Source organism: Puntigrus tetrazona, unplaced genomic scaffold (genome assembly GCF_018831695.1).
Source record: "Puntigrus tetrazona isolate hp1 unplaced genomic scaffold, ASM1883169v1 S000000513, whole genome shotgun sequence".
NCBI lineage: Eukaryota > Metazoa > Chordata > Actinopteri > Cypriniformes > Cyprinidae > Puntigrus > Puntigrus tetrazona.
Window position 1 is genome coordinate 235,001 of NW_025048150.1, and position 19,447 is coordinate 254,447.

Here is a 19,447-nt window from a genome sequence, read left to right on the forward strand (position 1 = left end):
TTGTCGGTTTGTAATTTAGCGTTGTTTTCTCAGCTTTTGTAATGCTTTGTTTAGAGATGTATGATATGTTCATCCCAGCGTAATGCCTGAATTTAGCACACTGAATTATAGATGAGGTCTTGAGTAGCACACAAAGATAAAGACAGACATGCATTAGCGTTTCAAAACGGCAATGTGAATATTACAGTAACACTTAGTAAACTTTAACCAGCTCTGCTTGTGTCTGTATTCAATCTAAACATTGATTCTACGCTGAACAAAATGTAGCACAAGATCATGTTTTGAGGATGCTTTTCAAACCTGCTTGCCTCTGATGAATAAAACACACGTCACACAGGCCTTCTCTGTGTGTTTGTTTGTGTGTGTGTGTGTGTGTGTGTGTAATTGCAAGTTGCTAACAAAAATGGTTTTGCAAAATTGGGCAGTGTAACTAATGTTGCCAACAAAAGCAGCACTGCAATAAATTAGTTTAGGTCTGTTGGTCTGAGGAAGTTCACGTCTTGGAGACGCCTCTCTAGTCTCACAGCATTTCATCACAAAAACAACACAATCTGAGGATCTCTGTCTTTGCTGAAATGTTACTTTCTGTGCTGGGTCTAATGGCTTGTTAATGTAGTTAATGACACGCTCAACAGTTTAGCCACTTGTTTAGTTCCCTCATTCTTAGTCTTCACAGATCTCCTGACACCCCTCGCCTCACCCAGCACCCATTAGTCCTAACGAGCAGAGACCAAACCATCAGAAACACGCATCAAAACACAGAAATAGTCCAGCAATATGAAGCGGCGTAGAGCTCATAACCAGGAGAGAGAGAGATGAGGAAGACTACATGTAGCATTGAGCCATTAAGTGGACAGGCGTCTGGTGGAGCTCGTTTAACAACACGAGGGATTGTTCTGAGCTGGAACAGTCACACTGTTACACAACACAACCAACAACATTGTGGAAAGCCTAAAGAATAACTGATTAATCATTGATCTTAATCATCAGAATCACACCAAGCTGACGTCGATGCGTGTCTGTGGGGGTAGTTTGTTGTTCACATAGGTGGGAATTTGCCCGATATTGAATCGGCGTCAGAAAAACTAAGAACTCTGTTTTGATGCCTAGTTTTGCAAATGAGTCCGTACCAGAGAATTAAATGGGGTTCCCATGAGTCCTTGAAATCATTGAAAGTTTGTAAATCTAAAAAAAACACAGGCCCTTTTGAAAGTGCTTGAAATATTGTGCAAAAAGTTTTCTGTTACGCTAATGAGTTAAATCACCTCATAGTTAGACCAAACCCAAATATGTTCAGTCAATGACCGTATATTGTGTTCACATTGTGTTAATCTGTTGCCCAATATTGATTTGATTTGCTTGTTAAGATTGGGCTTTAAAAACATTCATATATCTTAACATTTCTGATTATATGAGTGTAAACTTTCCAATTTAACACATGCAAAAGTTAAAAGAATTTTCTAATACAGTATAGCATGTACTGAATATTCTTTGTATGTAATTTGTATGTAAAAAAGAAATGTGACTAATAGAATATCACATCTCTGTCATTTGGCCAAGAATAAATGCAAAAAGCTATCTTGTTTTTTTAAACCAGGTTGTGGAAACTATAAATTAAATAAAATATATATAAAATATAATAGTAATAAAAACAAGTAAATGGCGGCACAAACAGAGGGCTGTTCTAATACTACTATTTTTCTTATAATAATATACGAATTCCTATAATAATATACAAATATTCCAATATGTGAATATTATTATAACAACATGAGCCACAAAATAAGCCAGAGCTCTTTGTTTTCAGTTTCTCAGTTTGAATGACAAATATTAACTATTGATATCTGCTGATATAGACACTTAATTCCTCACACACAGGAACAGAACGCTGCTTCACAGTCTCAGATGCCACTGGAAATTTCCTTCTGAAGTAAAAGTTTGATGCAGTGCTGTGCCTTTTTATCAGTAACATCAGGTATCATGGAGGACAGCCCATTAATGAGCTTATTTATTTTGGGGAATCATATTTAAGCCAAAATGTAGTGAAGATATTTTTGTGAATATCCAACAGATTTTGAATAAATTGTAGCATCCCATTCATTAGTAACCATAAAAACATTCACCACACCATTTAGATTTTCAGCTTGCTTTGATACAATATACATAAAATTGGCATCAAATGGTCTTTATGTTTGTAAATGTGCATGACTGTAACAAGAGAAAGCAATGTAAATGCTGTGGTGGGGAAAAGGAATAAAACACACATTTCTACAGCCCTATGTTTCTCTCGTCCACCAAGTTTATGGCTGGCCAACTTGTAAACTCAGGAATCAAAATTATTATCAGTTTCCCAGTTGACTTGAGAGGCCATTCCTGTCCAATTTCCAACTAGGAAAATTGTATTTACGATGAATCTGCTAGCTTGTGAAAACGGCATTACTTTTAGCTGTTGTTGAAGTGAAAAATTTGCATGACCGCTGATTCCATGCATCAACACTCTGTGTGTGTGTGTGTGTGTGTGTATGTGTATGTTTTTATGCACAGTACGTGTGTCAACAGTGGATGAGAATACCAGATGAGAGTAAAGCGTGTTAGCATTGTCTCTGGGCCGGTTCTGTGATGTCATGAGAGTCAGAGACGCTCTGAGCGCTGACAGAGCAGCATTAGTTAGTGAGCGACTGCAGCGGAGGCAGACAGGAGCTGCACCACAAACAGACACCGATAACACACACACACACACACACACACACACAGAGAGAGAGACCTGCTTGTCCTGTGGTGAGCTTAACTTCATTCTGCATCAAACCTGTGGCAATGTCTCTGTTTCATGAATGTGTTTTTTTTTTTTTTTTTTTTTTTTCTATTTTTAGTGTTTGTTTATTCTTTATGTGTGTGTGGGTTGGGGGGGGAGCACAGCTACTAAGTTCTTATGTGATTGTGCTGCTGCTTGTTAATCAGTAGTTTTCTGTAATTAATCAGCACTGAAAGTTAAGTCGTCATGACAGAGACATCCCTGAGATGGACAAAAAACATGTCCCTTTTGTTGTGTGTGTTTGCTTGCGTGATGCTTATCAGCAGCAGTGGGTTTTTTACTGCCTCACGGCTCTGATCTGATGTTGTGTTTTCTGTGGTTGAATCTGATTTGATGTCAGTCTCGAATCTGTCTTGCTTTGGGCTAGTTAGTTGTGTCTCTGCACTCATCTCAGTGTGTTTTTATGTTTTCAGTGGAGCTGAGTTCTGCTTTGCCTGTAAGGGTTCCTCCTGCAGCCATCCCTATGGACCTGCGCCTGGAGCAGACGCAGACGTTGGAGTCGACCCGGCGGGAGCAGCAGCTGCAGCAGGAGATGTTAGCGCTCAAACACAAGCAGCAGCTGCAGCGGCAGATCCTCATCGCTGAGTTCCAGCACAAACACGAGCAGCTCTCACGCCAACACGAGGCCCAGTTACAGGAGCACATGAAGGTCAGGTTCCTGCCCTGCTGGGCTGCAGAGGTTAAAACTGCTTAGTCACTTAAGCCACTTTTAATGAAAGCTTCTAAGAAGCTGCACTGACGAAAGCCCACCTCAGACTACACTATCAGCCTGATTTTGGCATGATCTGCTGGACGTAGGGTGTCATGGGGATTCATATACTATAATGGGCATCAGGACGCAGGACTCAATCGTTTCATCTTGTGTAGCGTGTGATGGTAGTCTGCGATGCTTCATGGCATCAAACCCAATTTAGCCTAGTGTAGCGTGTTTCATTTTTTCCATCATCAAAGAGTAAAATTTTATAATCTGGCACATAAACTGTCGTAATGGAGTCTGAACCAGGCTTAAATGCTCACACATCCTACAGCACATTGATTATGTACTGCATGTATGCGTTGTGTGTTTCATGCTCTTCATGTGATGCTGGGTGTGTGTCAATCACATCTTTATATCTCATAATCTTTTAAAACTTGTAGTGTGATATTTCTGCAGACGTTGTGAAGAACTTTACTTTCAGTCATTTGGCAGGAGTTCACTGCTACTGAGCAAAAAATTTCTCTAAAGAAGAGAAAACATGGCTCAATTTTGTTGACTCTGTGAGCTGGGAAGCGGTTGGGCGGCCCACAGTCATGTTCTTTGCCCATTGTACATACACTAGTGTTTAATACTCTACTGACCAAGTGAGGTTTGCTGATTAGGGTTAGGATTAGCCATTTGTGGGGCAACCAAACACGGAAACAAAAATCTGCCTGAATATGAGGAAGCAATGCAATAAACTTTCAACACCTGACAAATATTATCCCTCAGCTTTAACCGCTTACCCACATGAGCCAGCTGTTAACCTGTGTGCTTGTTTCTCTCACCAGCATCAGCAGGAGCTCCTGGCCCTCAAGCATCAGCAGGAGCTGCTAGAGCATCAGAGAAAGATGGAGCAGCACCGGCTGGAACAGGAGCTGGAGAAACAGCAACGGGAACAAAAGCTTCAGCTCCTCAAGAACAAAGAACGTGGCCAGGAGAGTGAGTTCATTGTTTGTTTGTTTTTTTTTGTTTTTTTTACTTCTAAGTAAGAAATAATGTGAAAGCTGAGATCAGCAGTTTCGTTTGACTCCTTTGACATTTGAGTTTTAGTAAACCCTGATCTCTGCTATGAACAGGTGCAGTGGCCAGCACAGAGGTGAAGATGCGTCTGCAGGAGTTTGTTCTGAATAAAAAGAAAGCACTCGCTCAGCGCAGTCTCAACCACTGCATCTCCAACAACCCACGCTACTGGTATGGGTAAGAAGCATCAAAGATCTAAGAACATTTAGTGTTAGTGCAAATGGATGGAAACATTGATTTTAGAGACCGTTCAGCAGACCTGTGCAGGGCCTTGAATTTAGTTTTTTAATCTGGGAGGGAATTCCCCCCTTTATTTATTTATGTCTACTGATTGTAATGTATGGTGGTTTTTAAAACAGATTAACAAAATGTGTCATGCTCTCCTCTAAATTTACATTAGGAACTGTATTAAAACTATTTATGAATGCTTGACTCAACGTTCATAGGTTGCATCATACATCGAGTCAAGAAGCCAGAACGTGGTGGTCTCAATCAATCAATCAATCGCTTTTATTTATATAGCGCTTTTAACAGCACAGATTGTATCAAAGCACTAAACCCTTGAGGAAAACAACCGGAGGTTATTATTTTAAAACTAGTAATATTTTTGTTACAAAATCTTTGATGGGCTTCAGGGGTCATGTGATAACCCCCTGAAGGCATATAGGTTAGTTTTACATCACAGAACTTGTGGAAATATATTTGTGGACCTTCAAAATAATGGCCACTATTCACATACATTACCAAGCTTGGAAGAGCCAAGATAATTAAGGCAGACAGAGGCAACAGCGGCAAAGAACCAAAAGTCCATCCGTGACAGAAAGGAGAAAAAAAAGCCTTGGGAGAATCTCAGTCAGGCTCAGTCAGGGCCAGTTCTCCTCTGATCAGATGAACCAGCACTTAGTTTCCAGTTCAATTTTAAACGCCGTTATGTCAGATTGTGTAAAAAACTTATTGTGTGTGTGTTTGTCTGGTTCCCGTGATCTAACCACAGGCTCATCTATGCATTCACGTTTCTGATAAATGTCATCTTTTGGTGCTGATCCACCATCTGATCTGGATATGAACCGAGAAACAGAATACAAAAGAAATAGGCTAATATTAGCATAGACGCAATTCTTTTTACAAAGTACCGGGTATATTGTGTGTTATGGGGAGTGTTCCTGGTTCCAGCTGATCTGTTTAATGCAGCCTAACAATCGTTTTATAAATTCGAATAATAGAAGCATATTAGTGTGTTAAGTGTAAGCCAGGTTAAAGAGATCTTTAATTTTTAAGAGGTCTTTAATCTAGATTAAATTTACAGAGTGTGTCTGCCTCCCAAACAGTGTTAGGGAGATTGTTCCAGAGTTTGGGTGCTAAATAGGAAAAGGATCTGCTGCCTGCAGTTGATTTTGATATTCTAGGGCTTTATAAGTAATAAACAATATTTTTAAATCTATACTCTAGCTGCTGCATTTTGAACTAGCTGAAGTTTATTTATCGAGCGTGCAGAACAACCACCCAATAAAGCATTACAATAATCTAACCTCAAGGTCATAAAGACATAAATTAACATTTCTGCATTTGACGTTGAGAGAAAAAGCATCATCCACTTTTTATTATTAGCTATGTATTCCATTAGTTTCTCAATTCGGTGTGTTTCACCAGGACACAGAAATATAGAGCTGAGTATCATCAGCATAACAGTGAAAGCTAACACAATGTCTCCTGATTATATCTCCCAGAGGTAAAATGTAAATCGTGAAAAGTAACGTCCCTAGTACTGAGCCTTGAGGTGCAGTAGTAGTTTTTAGAAGATAAGAGAGTGTCACGCAGCCTTGTGTGAATAAAATTAGTTTGCCGCAGGCCACAGAAAGATGCTGATCCACTACAGACTTGCGCTGTTTGTGGAATTTATTTCTGAAATAAAGACAGACTGTTTTCTTTTTTCCACTTTTGTGGATATATTTCCTAATTTGATCTGAGATGTACATGAAAATAGATTTGTGCGGGAATTTCTCTCATTATATAAGGTAAACTTTTGGAATTGGTTTAAATTAGGCGCAATTCCCGCATACAATCCTGTGCTGAAATTAAAGCACTGCTGTGCTGTGTTTCTAGCTTTAATGTGTCAGGTGGATCATAAAGATGGGGAAAGTGCTGGAAATGCAGTCAATGTTGCATAACCTTAACTCTAACTCACAGCAGTGCATAACTATAGCTATTGACGTGGTTGAGCTTTATTCTGATGATAAAGCTGGAGAGACTGAATCCTTATCTGTTCATTTTGTTTGGTTTTTCCATTGCTCACTGTCTGTCTGCTTTTTCTGTGCAGGAAAACTCAGCACAGTTCTTTGGATCAGAGCTCTCCTCCTCAGACTGCCATCAGTACTTATAACCATCCTACCATGGGCGTCTACGACTCCAAAGACGACTTTCCTCTGCGCAAAACAGGTGCTTCACACAACACTCTCCTTCTTTTGAAGTATCTGAAGTGACACTGGAGAAGATGAAGGCTCTGTTTGGAGTATATAACAACATATCATCTAGTTATATTATCACTCCTCCTGCAAATTAGAAATAGCAGCTCTGTTTTGGTGATGTTCTTGTGTTGCGTGAAAGAATCAGAGGAAGCTGGTGCTGCTTGTACTGTATAATTATTCACTTAGAGGTGAAGCCGTTGTGATGCTGTTGACTGGAAATGAGCCACAGTTTACTCTGGCCAGCTGGAGCGCAGAGAGTGTGTGTGTCCGTGAGTGTGAGTTTTTGTGACACTTCAGGACATGAGTTTGTATAATGACTGTAGGTATGACAAGGTGAAGGTGATTTTTCAGGATATTACCTCATGTCCCCACTATTAAACGCTTCTAAATCATACAGAGTTGTTTTGAAAATCTAAAAATGCCTAGGTTTCTATGAGGGGTACAATAACACACACAGTTTGTACAACATAAAAACCATTACGCTTATGAGGTGTGGGTGTGAGAGAGAGAGAGATTAGCTAGTTAAGTGTTGCTCTCCTAGTGAACTTAGCATTTCATCTGCTGCTGTCAAATGCTGTTTTGTCAAAAGCCTCTGAATGACAGCAAAACCTCTGTGTACGTGCTCATAGTAACTTGCCAAAGCTCAAGTGCTGTTCACTGCCAGAAAGGCTCCGCCCACACACACTTCTGATTGGCTGTGGTATTTGATTGATTTGTTTTCTCACTTGTAGTTAAGACATTATTATTATTATTATTATTATTATTATTATTATTATTATTAGATGTCCTGGAGTGCTTGACCAAACCTCGCTCTGAATGAAAATGGTTGTGTCTGTCATTCTAGCATCGGAACCAAACCTAAAGCTCCGTTCTCGGCTGAAGCAGAAGGTGTCAGAGCGGAGGAGCAGCCCGTTACTGCGCCGCAAAGACAGTCCCATCAGCACGCTGAAGAAACGCTCGCTGGACGTGGCAGGTGATGCTGGAAATGCGCTCTCATGTGTTGGAGTGACTGTTTTTACACAGACTAACTCTCTCCTTCTGATGTCTCTAGATTCGGTGTGTAGCAGTGCTCCTGGATCTGGACCCAGTTCACCAAACAACAGCTCACACGGAAACCTGTGCGAAAACGGCATCAGCGTGACTGAAGTGAGGCTAGTTTACTGCATCAATGTGAATTACAAGAGTGTTCACATTGGGCTGTTTAATCTTGCATTATAAAAGCTTTCTGAGCCGAGGTCCATCGAATCTCAAATCAGTTGAGATATTAAAAGAATAGCGGGTGGGACTGAGTTTATATGAATGTTTATTTGGGGAATGGACTGCCTTTAGAAAAGTTTAGATTTTTATTTTTAATTTTTTTGAATAGTGTTCATAAGCACAGCTGCTTGGTTTACAGACGTAACCAAGAAAACACTGTAACGATTTCATGAATACAAAACGTGTGAAACGCAAAGATGTACATGTAGTTTTCTTATTACAATTTCACAAAGAAATTTTTAGTCATTTTGTAAAAAAAAAAAAAAAATTCATTTCTAAGTTGCCTCATCTCATTTTGTTAAAAGAAAAATTGTGAGAACATTTCGTGAAATCAGCATTGTGAAAAGTCAATGTTTGAATGTGAATGTACTCCAGGCGTCTCACAGGCCAGCTGGTCAGGACGGGTCAGTCAGTCAGCTATCGCTCTACACGTCTCCTTCGCTACCCAACATCACCCTGGGTCTGCCGGCCACTGCCACCAACAACGTGAGTGCCCAGATCTGACTGAGCTTGTGCTGTTTTCACAGCACAGGTTAGAAACTAGGGCTGTTGCGATAACCGCAATATCATAATACCGTGCTATCGATGAGCATGACTGCAGAGGAATGCAACAAATGCAGCAACCGCAATATTTGCATGTTTTCTTATTCATAAGGTTACACTCTTCTCATTTTACACTTTGTGCACGTGTATGCTAGTAATGATAATGTAATGTATACCATGTTGATTTGAACAGAGTCAACCTTGTCGCACAACAATACTGCATTGATTGACAGCCTATCTAGAACACGGAGCTGAAGTATCGACAGAAAAAGCTGTCCAGTCAGATTTGAGGATCAAAACAGTTTATATATACATATATAATGTGTGTGTGTATGTGTGTGTGTATATATATATATATATATATATATATATGTATATGTATATATATATATATATATATATATATATATATATATATATATATATATATATATATATATATATATATATATATATATATATATATATATATATATATATATGCTAACAATAGACTAACGGTCTTATTGTCAGGTTTAAGTTCTGTTATTTTGTCATTTTCTATTGAGCCAATTAAGATTACCGCAAGGGAAATTTCTTCACCGCAACAGACCTATTAAAACTTTCACTTAATTTAGGACAGATCCTCTGTAGTTAAGTAAAAAAAAAAAAAGGTTTAGTTTAGGTTAGGTTTGTTTGTTTTTTTACCAGAACATAAACTGTAATTAGTGTGTAATGCAGCAGCTTGAACTTTAATGAAGAAATATTATTGTTAATCATCGTATTTGTCCGTCTAATAAGGAGTGTTTGGTCGGCACTCATCTTCATTTTACTTCATGTGATGCTTTGGAAAAAAGGCTCATTTTTATTTTGTTGCTTATTCAACAAGGTGACATCTACCCAGCCCGACAGTGAATGTTTGTCGGTGACCGGTTTACCCATAAGCACTCCTTTCCTGGTTGCCTCTCACCTGCCGTCATTTCTTGGTAATTCGGATGCCGCAAACTCCCACAATGCACTGCTGCAGCACATGGTCCTTCTGGAGCAATCATCCCCACCGAGTCCTTTGGCCACAGGTGAGTGGAGTTCAGAGTTTTTGTCTTGGTTTAGTAGCAATGATGCAGTCCATTACAAGCCTCTTTATTTGTGTAATTGACAGTGGCCCTGGGAAACGTTCTGGGCCACTAATCATACCGATTGTGCCAAATCACTGAACAAAATCAAATAGGAGAATAGAGTGATCGTAATGTATAATGAGAAGATTAACCACTTAATTTTTTGTGATTATCATTGATTTGATTACAAAGACCGTCTTTGCATTTAATAAAACATTAAGTTTCCCCAACTAAGCAAGCCAGAGGTGACAGTGGCAAGCCCATCCGTGACAGAATTAAGAAAAAAGACCTTGGGAGAAACCAGGCTCAGTTGGGGGCCAGTTCTCCTCTGGTCGGACAAACAGCACTTACTTTCCAGTTCAATTGACAGAGTGTGTCTGCCTCCCAAACAGTGTTAGTCGTTGGCGAAGTCGAACATCATTAGCGCCTTTTTCACATTTCAAACTATAGAATCGACAATTACTAGAATACTTTCATCAGGTTTGTCTGCGGATGCTTCACTGAGTGGGGACGACCTGTTTCATGTTTAATATACTTGTTTCACTGAACAAGTCACATCCAAAGCAGTATATACAGCCCTCACATTCTTATTGTCCTTAATTAAAGTTTGAAAGCGTGTCTCTAATTCTAAAATGTTCTCTGTCAGCTGTTTCCCTGCATTTATCACTTATGAATCCCTGATCACCAACAGAGAGCGTTAAACTATACACGTGACAATGCAGGGAGAAGCCATTTACACATCGTGAGTGATGGATGATTTACTTACCACTGTTTTTGGAGTTTGTGAAAAGAGTGAAGGAGCGTGAACGTGAAATGGAACGGAGCAGAAAAAAGAACAAATGTTAAAGCACTGCACCTGTGCTGCACGGTTTTTACATTAAAAGCGAATGATCAACAGTCCAGTTAGTCAGATTAGCTTGTCATTGTACTCTTCTACTTTATACTGTACAGTGCTTTGATGCAACCTGTGTTGTTAAAAGCGCTATATAAATAAAAAAAAAAAAGATTGATAATATCAGAAATATGGAGGGAATTAAGTTATATTTGATCACTTTAAACCACATAGAGTGATAAACAGAAATTTAAAGCTGCACAGAGCTAGGTTATAGCTGCGCTAAGGTGCGGTCAGAGTCAGGGGTCCGTCTGGTTAATTAGATCGGAGTCTCTGGGAGTAGGAGGTCAAGGGAACACACTGCCAGGCTGAGCCACTTCTACATGCCAATACAGGCCCAGAATAATTCACCTCTAATTATCTGAATGGGAACAGGAAGTGAAACAGTGATCCTGGGTTATCTGCGCATGGACGGTCATGACGTCGGTTCAGAGCTCCCGATGATCAAGCGTATTTTACAGGGTGCTTCAGTGTCAAGCGGTTTTGGAACCTCAGTTAAACCCAGACAGATGACAAATTATCTTTGCCCAGCCATGAGCGTATACAAGTGTGTGTTCATGAGGAGTGTGTGTGTTTAAGGAGAGTGTGTTACAGGAGTGCGTTCATGAGGTGAGGGTGTTGGTATGTACATGAGCATTGTGCGAGTGTGTGTTGCCGGAGTGTGTATTTTATAGGAGTGTGTTCATGAGGAGTGTGTTTGTTCTCCTACTCTCCTGTTTAATACTGTTCAGTGCTTTGATACAACCCGTATTGTTAAAAGCGCTATATAGTTGCTATAAAAGTGACTGATTAATTGTTGCAGGAGCGGGCTCGCTGCAGAAGCTGCGTCAGCACCGGACACTGGGCCGGACACAGTCAGCTCCTCTCCCTCAGAGCGGACAGGCACTTCAGCAGCTCGTGGTTCAGCAACAGCACCAGCAGTTCCTGGAGAAACACAAGCAGCACTTCCAGCAGCTTCACATCAACAAGGTCAGACATCATTCTTCTCACCCTACTGTAACAGAAAAAACGGCTGTAATAACTAGCTGCAGCTCAGGTGGACATAAGGAACTTCTCCTCTCTGTGTGGTTAATAGTGAACGCTGCAAGGAAACGTATAGTTAGCAGCACATGATGATGTGATGACAGTTGTGGGGTCTGAGCCGAGTTTGCACTCTTGAGTCTTGAGTACTGTGACTTCAGTGATTCTCGTGAGACGTGGCCAGATAAGATTGTGTAAGGTCAAGGTTTTGTCTGTGTGAATGAGGTGAAAACCCTAAATATGGTTCAAGAAACCAGTGCAAACCAGTGCAAAGTAGAGGATGGTCAGGGTCATGGGTTTGATTTCCAGGAAATGATAAAATGCAGTGTGGGTAGCTTTGGATAAAATCATCAGCGAAATTAATAGTAAACTCAATATATGTTTTTGGCAACAACAGTGTAACCTGAAAAAATGTATTGTAATTTATAATCTTGTTTTTCTGTATTTCTATTAGATGTTGAGTAAACCAGGTGATCGGCAGCACCAGAGCCACCCAGAAGAGACGGAGGAAGAGCTCAGAGAGCAGCAGGATGCCACACAAACAGACACACTTCCCATGAGCCTCCCCATTAAACAGGAACCTCCTGATGTTGCAGAGGAACAGATACAGGAAGAACAAGAACTTCTTTTCCAACAGGTGAGAGACACCTGGAGCTGAAGGAGAGCAGTGGGAGACTGTGTTTGTGCTGCCCTCTGGGGTTGGTGTCAGTGAATAGCACCTATATTTTGTGTGTGTGTGTGTGTGTGTGTGTGTGTGAGCAGCAGGCCCTTCTTCTGGAGCAGCAGAGGATCCATCAGCTGAGAAACTACCAGGCGTCTATGGAGGCAGCCGGAGCATCGGTCAGTTTCCCAGGGCATCGTCCTCTGTCCAGAGCCCAGTCATCTCCTGCATCCGCCTCCTTCATCAGCCCGCAGGAGCAGCCTTCCAAGCCCCATTTTACCACAGGTGCGGTACACCTGTTCTCTTGGTGACCTCAAAACTGAATTCACAAGGATGAGTGCCAGTTAAAGTTTCTTTTTCTAGGTCTGGTGTACGACTCTCTCATGCAGAAGCACCAGTGCATGTGTGGAAACACCAACACTCATCCCGAACACGCCGGACGCATCCAGAGCATCTGGTCTCGCCTGCAGGAGACGGGCCTGCGCAGCCAGTGTGAGGTGGGACTTGAATACTATTTGTTGTTTCTGGTGCACTGGTTCTATCACTGAAACTCTGCATAACTCTGTGACATATTCCAAAAAAATTTCTCAAGTGGTTTAGTGTGAATCCCCCATGTATAGTTGAAGATTGTCATCCTTAATTTTTGATGCATTGAGTTGTGCTTCCTAAACATTGAGCTACATTTTTCTGGTGAGCGTTGGGTTTTGAAGGCTGCTATTTTATGTACCTCAGCACTTCTCATGATGTGTCAGCAGGGGGCAGTCTCATGCTTTATTCATTCTCTCTGTCCTTTGTTTTCAGTGTATCCGTGGGAGAAAAGCCACATTAGAGGAGCTTCAGACGGTTCATTCTGAACCTCATGTCATGTTGTATGGGACCAACCCACTACGGCAGAAACTTGATAGTAAGATTTTTACAATCCAAAACAAAGATCGCATATCATTAACTCAGACTCGTCTCTAACGAGTGGTCTCTCTGTCTGGCTCAGATTCGGTCATCTCCATGTTTGTCAGGCTGCCATGTGGCGGTATTGGGGTGAGTAGAGACGAAGTCCTCTTAATCATCATCTCTTAATCATTTGTGCAGCAAGTAAGAAGGGTTTCTGCTTTGTCTAAAGGTGGACAGTGACACGGTCTGGAATGAAGTTCACTCGTCAAGTGCAGCACGTCTGGCGGTCGGTTCTGTGGTCGAACTTGTCTTCAAAGTTGCATCAGGAGAACTGAAGGTCACCATCTGCTTTCGTCTATCCCTCTTTGTGTGTGTCTGTTTCTCTCTGTTGTATTTGATTGACGTATAGAGCTGTCTCCTTATTGTAGAACGGTTTTGCTGTGGTCCGGCCCCCGGGACACCACGCAGAGGAGAGCACTCCCATGTGAGAAGCGTCTTATTATTCATCTTAATGTGCTTTCTTCCTTTACTTCTGTAACACCGGTGTTCTCGTCCAATCACAGGGGCTTCTGTTACTTTAACTCTGTTGCCATAGCAGCTAAACTCCTTCAGCAAAGACTCAATGTCAGCAAAATTCTGATTGTTGATTGGGTAAGTTCATTTTGAAAAATTATTTGGCACTTCTGTTTTTTTTGTTTTATTTTTTGCCTGTTTAGCATTTAATCGTTGTTGTTAAACCACATTCAGGATGTTCATCATGGCAACGGAACTCAACAAGCGTTCTACGATGATCCCAGAGTTCTGTACATTTCACTTCATCGATACGACGATGGCAATTTCTTCCCGGGCAGCGGCGCTCCTGAAGAGGTAATGCGATGATACAAATGAGAGGATTGTGGGAAGGTGTTTTGTGTCCTTACTACCGCAGCACTTCCTCTGAACAGGTGGGCAGTGGGCCGGGACTTGGTTTCAATGTCAACGTGGCATTTACCGGAGGACTGGATCCACCGATGGGAGACGCAGAATATCTTGCTGCCTTCAGGTCAAAGTCTAAATGTTCTACTCATCAGATCCGTTCATCAGTTGTTTGTGTTACGGCTGCATTAAAGGTTTACTCCACCCCAAAATTATTTTTTCATTAATCACTTGCCCCCATGTCGTTCCAAACCCATAAAATATTTCTTTGTCCTCTGAACCCAGTTTAAGATATTTTAGTTATGAGAGGCTTGTGACTGTTCCATTGACTGCCAGACAATCACCCGGTCAAGGTGCAGAAAAGTATGAAGAACACCATCAGAATACAGAATCAGTGGTTCAATCTGAATGTTTTGAGAATACTTTTTGTATAGAAATAAAAGAAAAATAATGACCAGAATGGAAAAATAGCATATCCTTGTGTCGTGGCTGACACTGAAGAGCATACATGGTATGCATTCAGCCGATATTTTCCAAAATGGAACTACAGCGTTGAATGGTGTTTTTTTTGTTTTCTTTGCATGAAAAAATATATATTCCTGTTCGCTTTCTTGTTGCTTGATAACATTCAGATTGAACCACTGATGGCAGAGTATTCTAACAATGTCTTTCATACTTTCCTGGACCTTGACTGTGTCCATTACTTGGCAGTCAATGGGACAGTCAGAAGCATCCCTAAATATGTTAAACCGTATTCTGAAAATGAGTTAAGGTAAAAGAGAGGTAAGTGATTAATGGTAAATTTTCATTTTGGGGTGGAGTAGCTCTTTAAAACTTGGAGGTGATGTAGTGGTTAAATACATGATCTCTCACGCTCACGCTCACAAACACACACACTCACTGTGCAATGCCTGTCTGTCACATAATAAATAAACTGCAGTGCATTTTTTTTTTTCAGTAAAGTGAAGTTTTGTGTCTGTGTGAACTTTGACCTCACAGGATGGTAGTTATGCCGATTGCTAACGAATTTGCTCCAGATCTGGTGCTGGTGTCTGCAGGGTTTGATGCTGTGGAAGGACACCCTCCTCCATTAGGAGGATATAAACTCACCTCCAAATGTAAATGCTGCCTCTTTACTCTTGTGTCCGACTGTATTCGTTTTTTGAATGGTTTTAGTAAAAGACACTTTTGTGGTTGTGACAGGTTTGGGTCACCTGACTAAACAGCTGATGGGGTTGGCTGGGGGTCGAGTGGTGCTGGCGCTGGAGGGAGGTCATGACCTCAGGGCTATATGTGATGCATCAGAGGCCTGCGTCTCAGCACTGCTGGGGATAGAGGTAAATGAGTGCCCATCTTCCTTTGCATTGTAAGTTTTATTTACATAAGGCGACAACTTGTTACAGATAGAGTGGAGTTTGATTGCTTGTGTTTGTGTGTTGAACAGTTAGAGCCGCTTTCTGCAGACATCCTGAAGCAGAGACCCAATGAAAACGCTGTGAGCTCTATAGAGAAAGTGCTAGAAAATCACAGTGAGTCATTCAGATCTTCTTTTCTTTTCAAGAAGAATCATTTATTCCTGTCAAATATTGTTCCAGGTTCAGTACGTCTCACGGTGGATGTCTACAGGTCAAAACAAACATTGCTGTGAATGTTTTTTATGTACACACCCCATTATCTAGAACGAGTTGTGATGCTGTTGAGATTTGCTGTATATATTCTCAAAACCATCAAAGATGTGATCCATGCCATGCTGAACTCTGAACTTGTTTTTTTACGAACTGAAGGACTGCCGCAGGAAGGGTCCTGTGGAGCTGATTGAGTGTCCTGTTCTGTGTTCAGGTCAGTACTGGTGCTCCGTCCAGCGGTTCACGTCCAGCGCTGGTTTGTCTCTGCTAGAAGCTCAGAGAGGTGACTCTGAGGAGAACGAGACGGTGACGGCCATGGCTTCTTTATCTGTCGCAGCCATGGAGAACAGGTACAGCTGCTTTCCTTCCTTTCTATGTTCCATGTTTCCTTTGTTTCTGCCGTGTGACTGGATCTGTTGTGTTTCTGCTCAGAACGGAGGATGAGCCCATGGAAGAGGAGCCGCCAATGTAAGGGGCGAGCGTTTTCCCAGAGCTCTGAGCTCTTCTGGGTCTCTGCGTCTTGGTCTCGTCTGACGGAGATCCTCGCTGAGCAGAGAGACGTCAGGGCAAAGGCTAACTCATCGCGTTAGCGCTGTAGCCCGCTAGCACTGTGGCCCCAACGCAACGCACTCAAGCTGAAGTCCCTTGAGATGTTTGTTTTTGGAGATGTCTGTCCCAATGGTGACGTCAGCCAACAGAACGCTCTGACCGAGGGACGGACGGAAAGCTGAGGTCAAACCCTGTTTGTTTAGTACTTCACACCTTGAGCACTAAAGCGTTTGACTCACCAGCGCCACTTTACAGACGTTTCTCAGAGGAAGAGGGAGTGCCTTGGAGTCCGCTTCAACTACAGATGAATTCTGAGGAACTTTGCCTTAAGTCAGTAATGTCCTATAATTCCAGTGGGTCGACTGTTTGGAGAAGAGAAAACCTTTTTCAGCATGTTTACTTGGACAGCGTTTGTGCTTTATTCCTAAACACACATTGTCTAGCGATGACTGACTCTACTTTGGTTTGTTTTTTGCGCTGTACAAAAACAGCAGAAACGGTCTGAAGCTCCAGTGATTCCAGTCGCTGAGCACAACACAGCTGAAGGTAGGCCTTGGTTTTCAGAGTGGGTTATTGACTGGCATGTGCATTACTAGAAAAACTACACCTGGACAGAAGTGGAGATCAGAAGCTCAGACCAAAGCATGAGTTTGCATCTTGTGTTGCAGCTTCCTCTAACTATGGATTGCGAGACCATGGTGGATGTGAACAAGCTCATGTTCGTCTTGAGCCAAAAAAACCTTGTAAAAAGGAAGTTGCAACTTGCTAATGTTGGAAACCCCTAAGCATGAGGCGGGATCGGTACATACTAGATCAGTACAAATATGCATGTGAAATCTTTATTTTCTTTGCCTTCTCTAATGAACCTTGAGCATCATCTCTCCACAACAGCTTCACCTCTAAAGAAATACAACTCTTGTCAACTGTTAGTATGCTCAAATGTTTTAGTTCAGTTATGGGTTATTTTAGAAGTTTAGTAATTTAGTCATTCCTGTTTTGTACAGTTTTACTTCATTCCTTTTCAGTTAACTTGAAATTTCAGATATTAGCATATTTGTACGTTTCACTTAACTTTGCTTATTATTATTATTATTATTATTATTATTATTATTATTATTATTATTATTATTTGTGCTAGTGAATTTGAGTTTGATTATTTGTTACATTTGGAACCATGTACTTTAAACATGAACGTTTTATGATGTTCATGGGTTTTTAACCATTCAATCACAATCACTGGTTGTGTACTTCCATGCTTTGTTCATAGTAGATTTGTATATGAAAGGAAACCTAAATATATAAATATGAAAATCTGTCACTCACCTCTGTTCTGTGTGCATGGATATAATATTTCTAAGCAGTACATGCTGGTCTCTGGTATACAAAACCTTTCTTTCTTCTTTTTTTTTTTTTTTAAGTTTAGAGTATTTAACAATCAGCTCTGTATGTGGAACTAACCTGCTAAACACATTTGATTGGCCATTTATTTTCAGATTTTTTTTATTTTAATTTTTTTCTTCTCGGTGAAAGTGCTACATGCTGCTTTTAGGGAGAAACAGTATGCCTATGACCGTAACTGAAATTATTAATAAATAATAATAAAAAGCATAAATCCAAAGCATTTTGATTATTTTAATGTGAAAAAAGATCAGTTTGCATGGTTTTAATGTTATTTTGTTCACAAACGTTATAAAGTAGTCCCACAACGTTGACAGTTTTGAATAAAGTTGTAGATGGAGAAACAAAAAAAGGAAAGCATAGTTCATCGTCAACAAATGGAGCCTGCTCTTTAAAACAAGATGTTTAGATTCATTTACATTTTAAAATAAAGATGTGACAGTGTTCATAAATTGTTATCGCTAATTATTTTTAAAAAATTTAATTGTAATGTTAATTGTATTTATTTGTGTATTGTCTTCATTCATTTTTACCAGGCTCATTTAGAGGACTTTGATTTACTGACTGAATCTGTCACTGGTCTGATTTCAGGTCATTTCTTGACACTAAACCTGTCATGAAATTACAGATTTGACAGGCAAAAGTGACTTGAAGACTTAAAGAACCTCAGACGCTTCTGAGAAGCTTGCTATCAAGCAGCACATATAGGTTCTTAACTAATTAAAAAGAATTAACAGAGCATCAAGTGTTAGACAGCATTCTATGTTATTATATGTGGAGTTTTTATGTCCAATAATAATAGCATTAAGAAGTAATTTAGCATTAAGAAGTTTCTCATAATTTTTTTTAATATCAACTATGCATTCTGTTACCTTTTCAATTTGGTATTTATCACCGGGTGCAAAGAAATATAGAGCTGAGTATCATCATGTCTCCTGATAATATCTCCCAGAGGTAACATGTACAGGTTGAAAAGTAACGGTCCTAGCACTGAGCCTTGAGGTTATATTTCACTTTTGAACGATATGATACCTCCTCATTTATTGCTACAAACAGCCAATTTGAAGGTATTGGGGACATATCTTAATGACAATGATAAATTAATAATAGTCAAAATATGACACTTGGAAGCAGCTCTTTTAATAGTTTAGATGGAATAGGGTCTAACATACATGTTGTTGGTTTAGATGATTTAACAAGTTTAGACAACTCCTCTCCTATAATAAAGAATGAGTGGAATTCTTCCTCAGGGGATCTGTAGTGCATCTGATGTGATATTGTAGCTAACAGCTACATGATTACAATTTTATCTTTGATAGTATCGATCTTTGCAGTAAAGCAGTTCATAAAGAATATATGGAGAATATGTTGGCATTAGTGAAAGCTTATATTTATCTGACTTCATGGTTTGTAGCAGTAAATGAGGAGGTATATCATTCACAAATGAATTATGGAGCACCTCAAGGCTCAGTACTAGGGGCATTACTTTTCACACTGCATGTTACCTCTGGGAGATATTATAAGGAAACAGGGTGTAAGCTTCCAACTAATTGAGAAACAAAATCTGTA

At 40.4% G+C, this 19,447-nt stretch overlaps 1 protein-coding gene across 3 annotated transcripts in view; it reads left to right on the forward strand.

Moving 5' to 3' along the window:
- Window positions 1-19,447, forward strand: part of LOC122334327 (histone deacetylase 4-like) — a 34,622-nt gene that overhangs the window by 13,785 nt on the left and 1,390 nt on the right. Inside the window, exons 4-27 of one of the 3 annotated variants that reach the window (XR_006248744.1) lie at window positions 3,226-3,461; window positions 4,340-4,490; window positions 4,628-4,748; window positions 6,889-7,007; window positions 7,881-8,009; window positions 8,088-8,182; window positions 8,669-8,779; window positions 9,705-9,891; window positions 11,625-11,791; window positions 12,297-12,479; window positions 12,605-12,788; window positions 12,867-13,000; window positions 13,305-13,407; window positions 13,492-13,538; window positions 13,621-13,728; window positions 13,820-13,875; window positions 13,955-14,042; window positions 14,139-14,258; window positions 14,336-14,433; window positions 15,306-15,424; window positions 15,510-15,643; window positions 15,751-15,835; window positions 16,146-16,281; window positions 16,364-17,026. Coding sequence is in view for 2 of the 3 variants with exons in the window: in XM_043232158.1 (XP_043088093.1) it covers window positions 3,226-3,461; window positions 4,340-4,490; window positions 4,628-4,748; window positions 6,889-7,007; window positions 7,881-8,009; window positions 8,088-8,182; window positions 8,669-8,779; window positions 9,705-9,891; window positions 11,625-11,791; window positions 12,297-12,479; window positions 12,605-12,788; window positions 12,867-13,000; window positions 13,305-13,407; window positions 13,492-13,538; window positions 13,621-13,728; window positions 13,820-13,875; window positions 13,955-14,042; window positions 14,139-14,258; window positions 14,336-14,433; window positions 15,306-15,424; window positions 15,510-15,643; window positions 15,751-15,835; window positions 16,146-16,281; window positions 16,364-16,403 (2,951 nt within the window). In the remaining variant the exon portion in view is untranslated. Of the gene's footprint in view, window positions 1-3,225; window positions 3,462-4,339; window positions 4,491-4,627; window positions 4,749-6,888; window positions 7,008-7,880; window positions 8,010-8,087; window positions 8,183-8,668; window positions 8,780-9,704; window positions 9,892-11,624; window positions 11,792-12,296; window positions 12,480-12,604; window positions 12,789-12,866; window positions 13,001-13,304; window positions 13,408-13,491; window positions 13,539-13,620; window positions 13,729-13,819; window positions 13,876-13,954; window positions 14,043-14,138; window positions 14,259-14,335; window positions 14,434-15,305; window positions 15,425-15,509; window positions 15,644-15,750; window positions 15,836-16,145; window positions 16,282-16,363; window positions 17,799-19,447 lie in introns of those variants that run through there. The other 2 variants (XM_043232158.1, XM_043232159.1) reach the window with 2 other exon arrangements.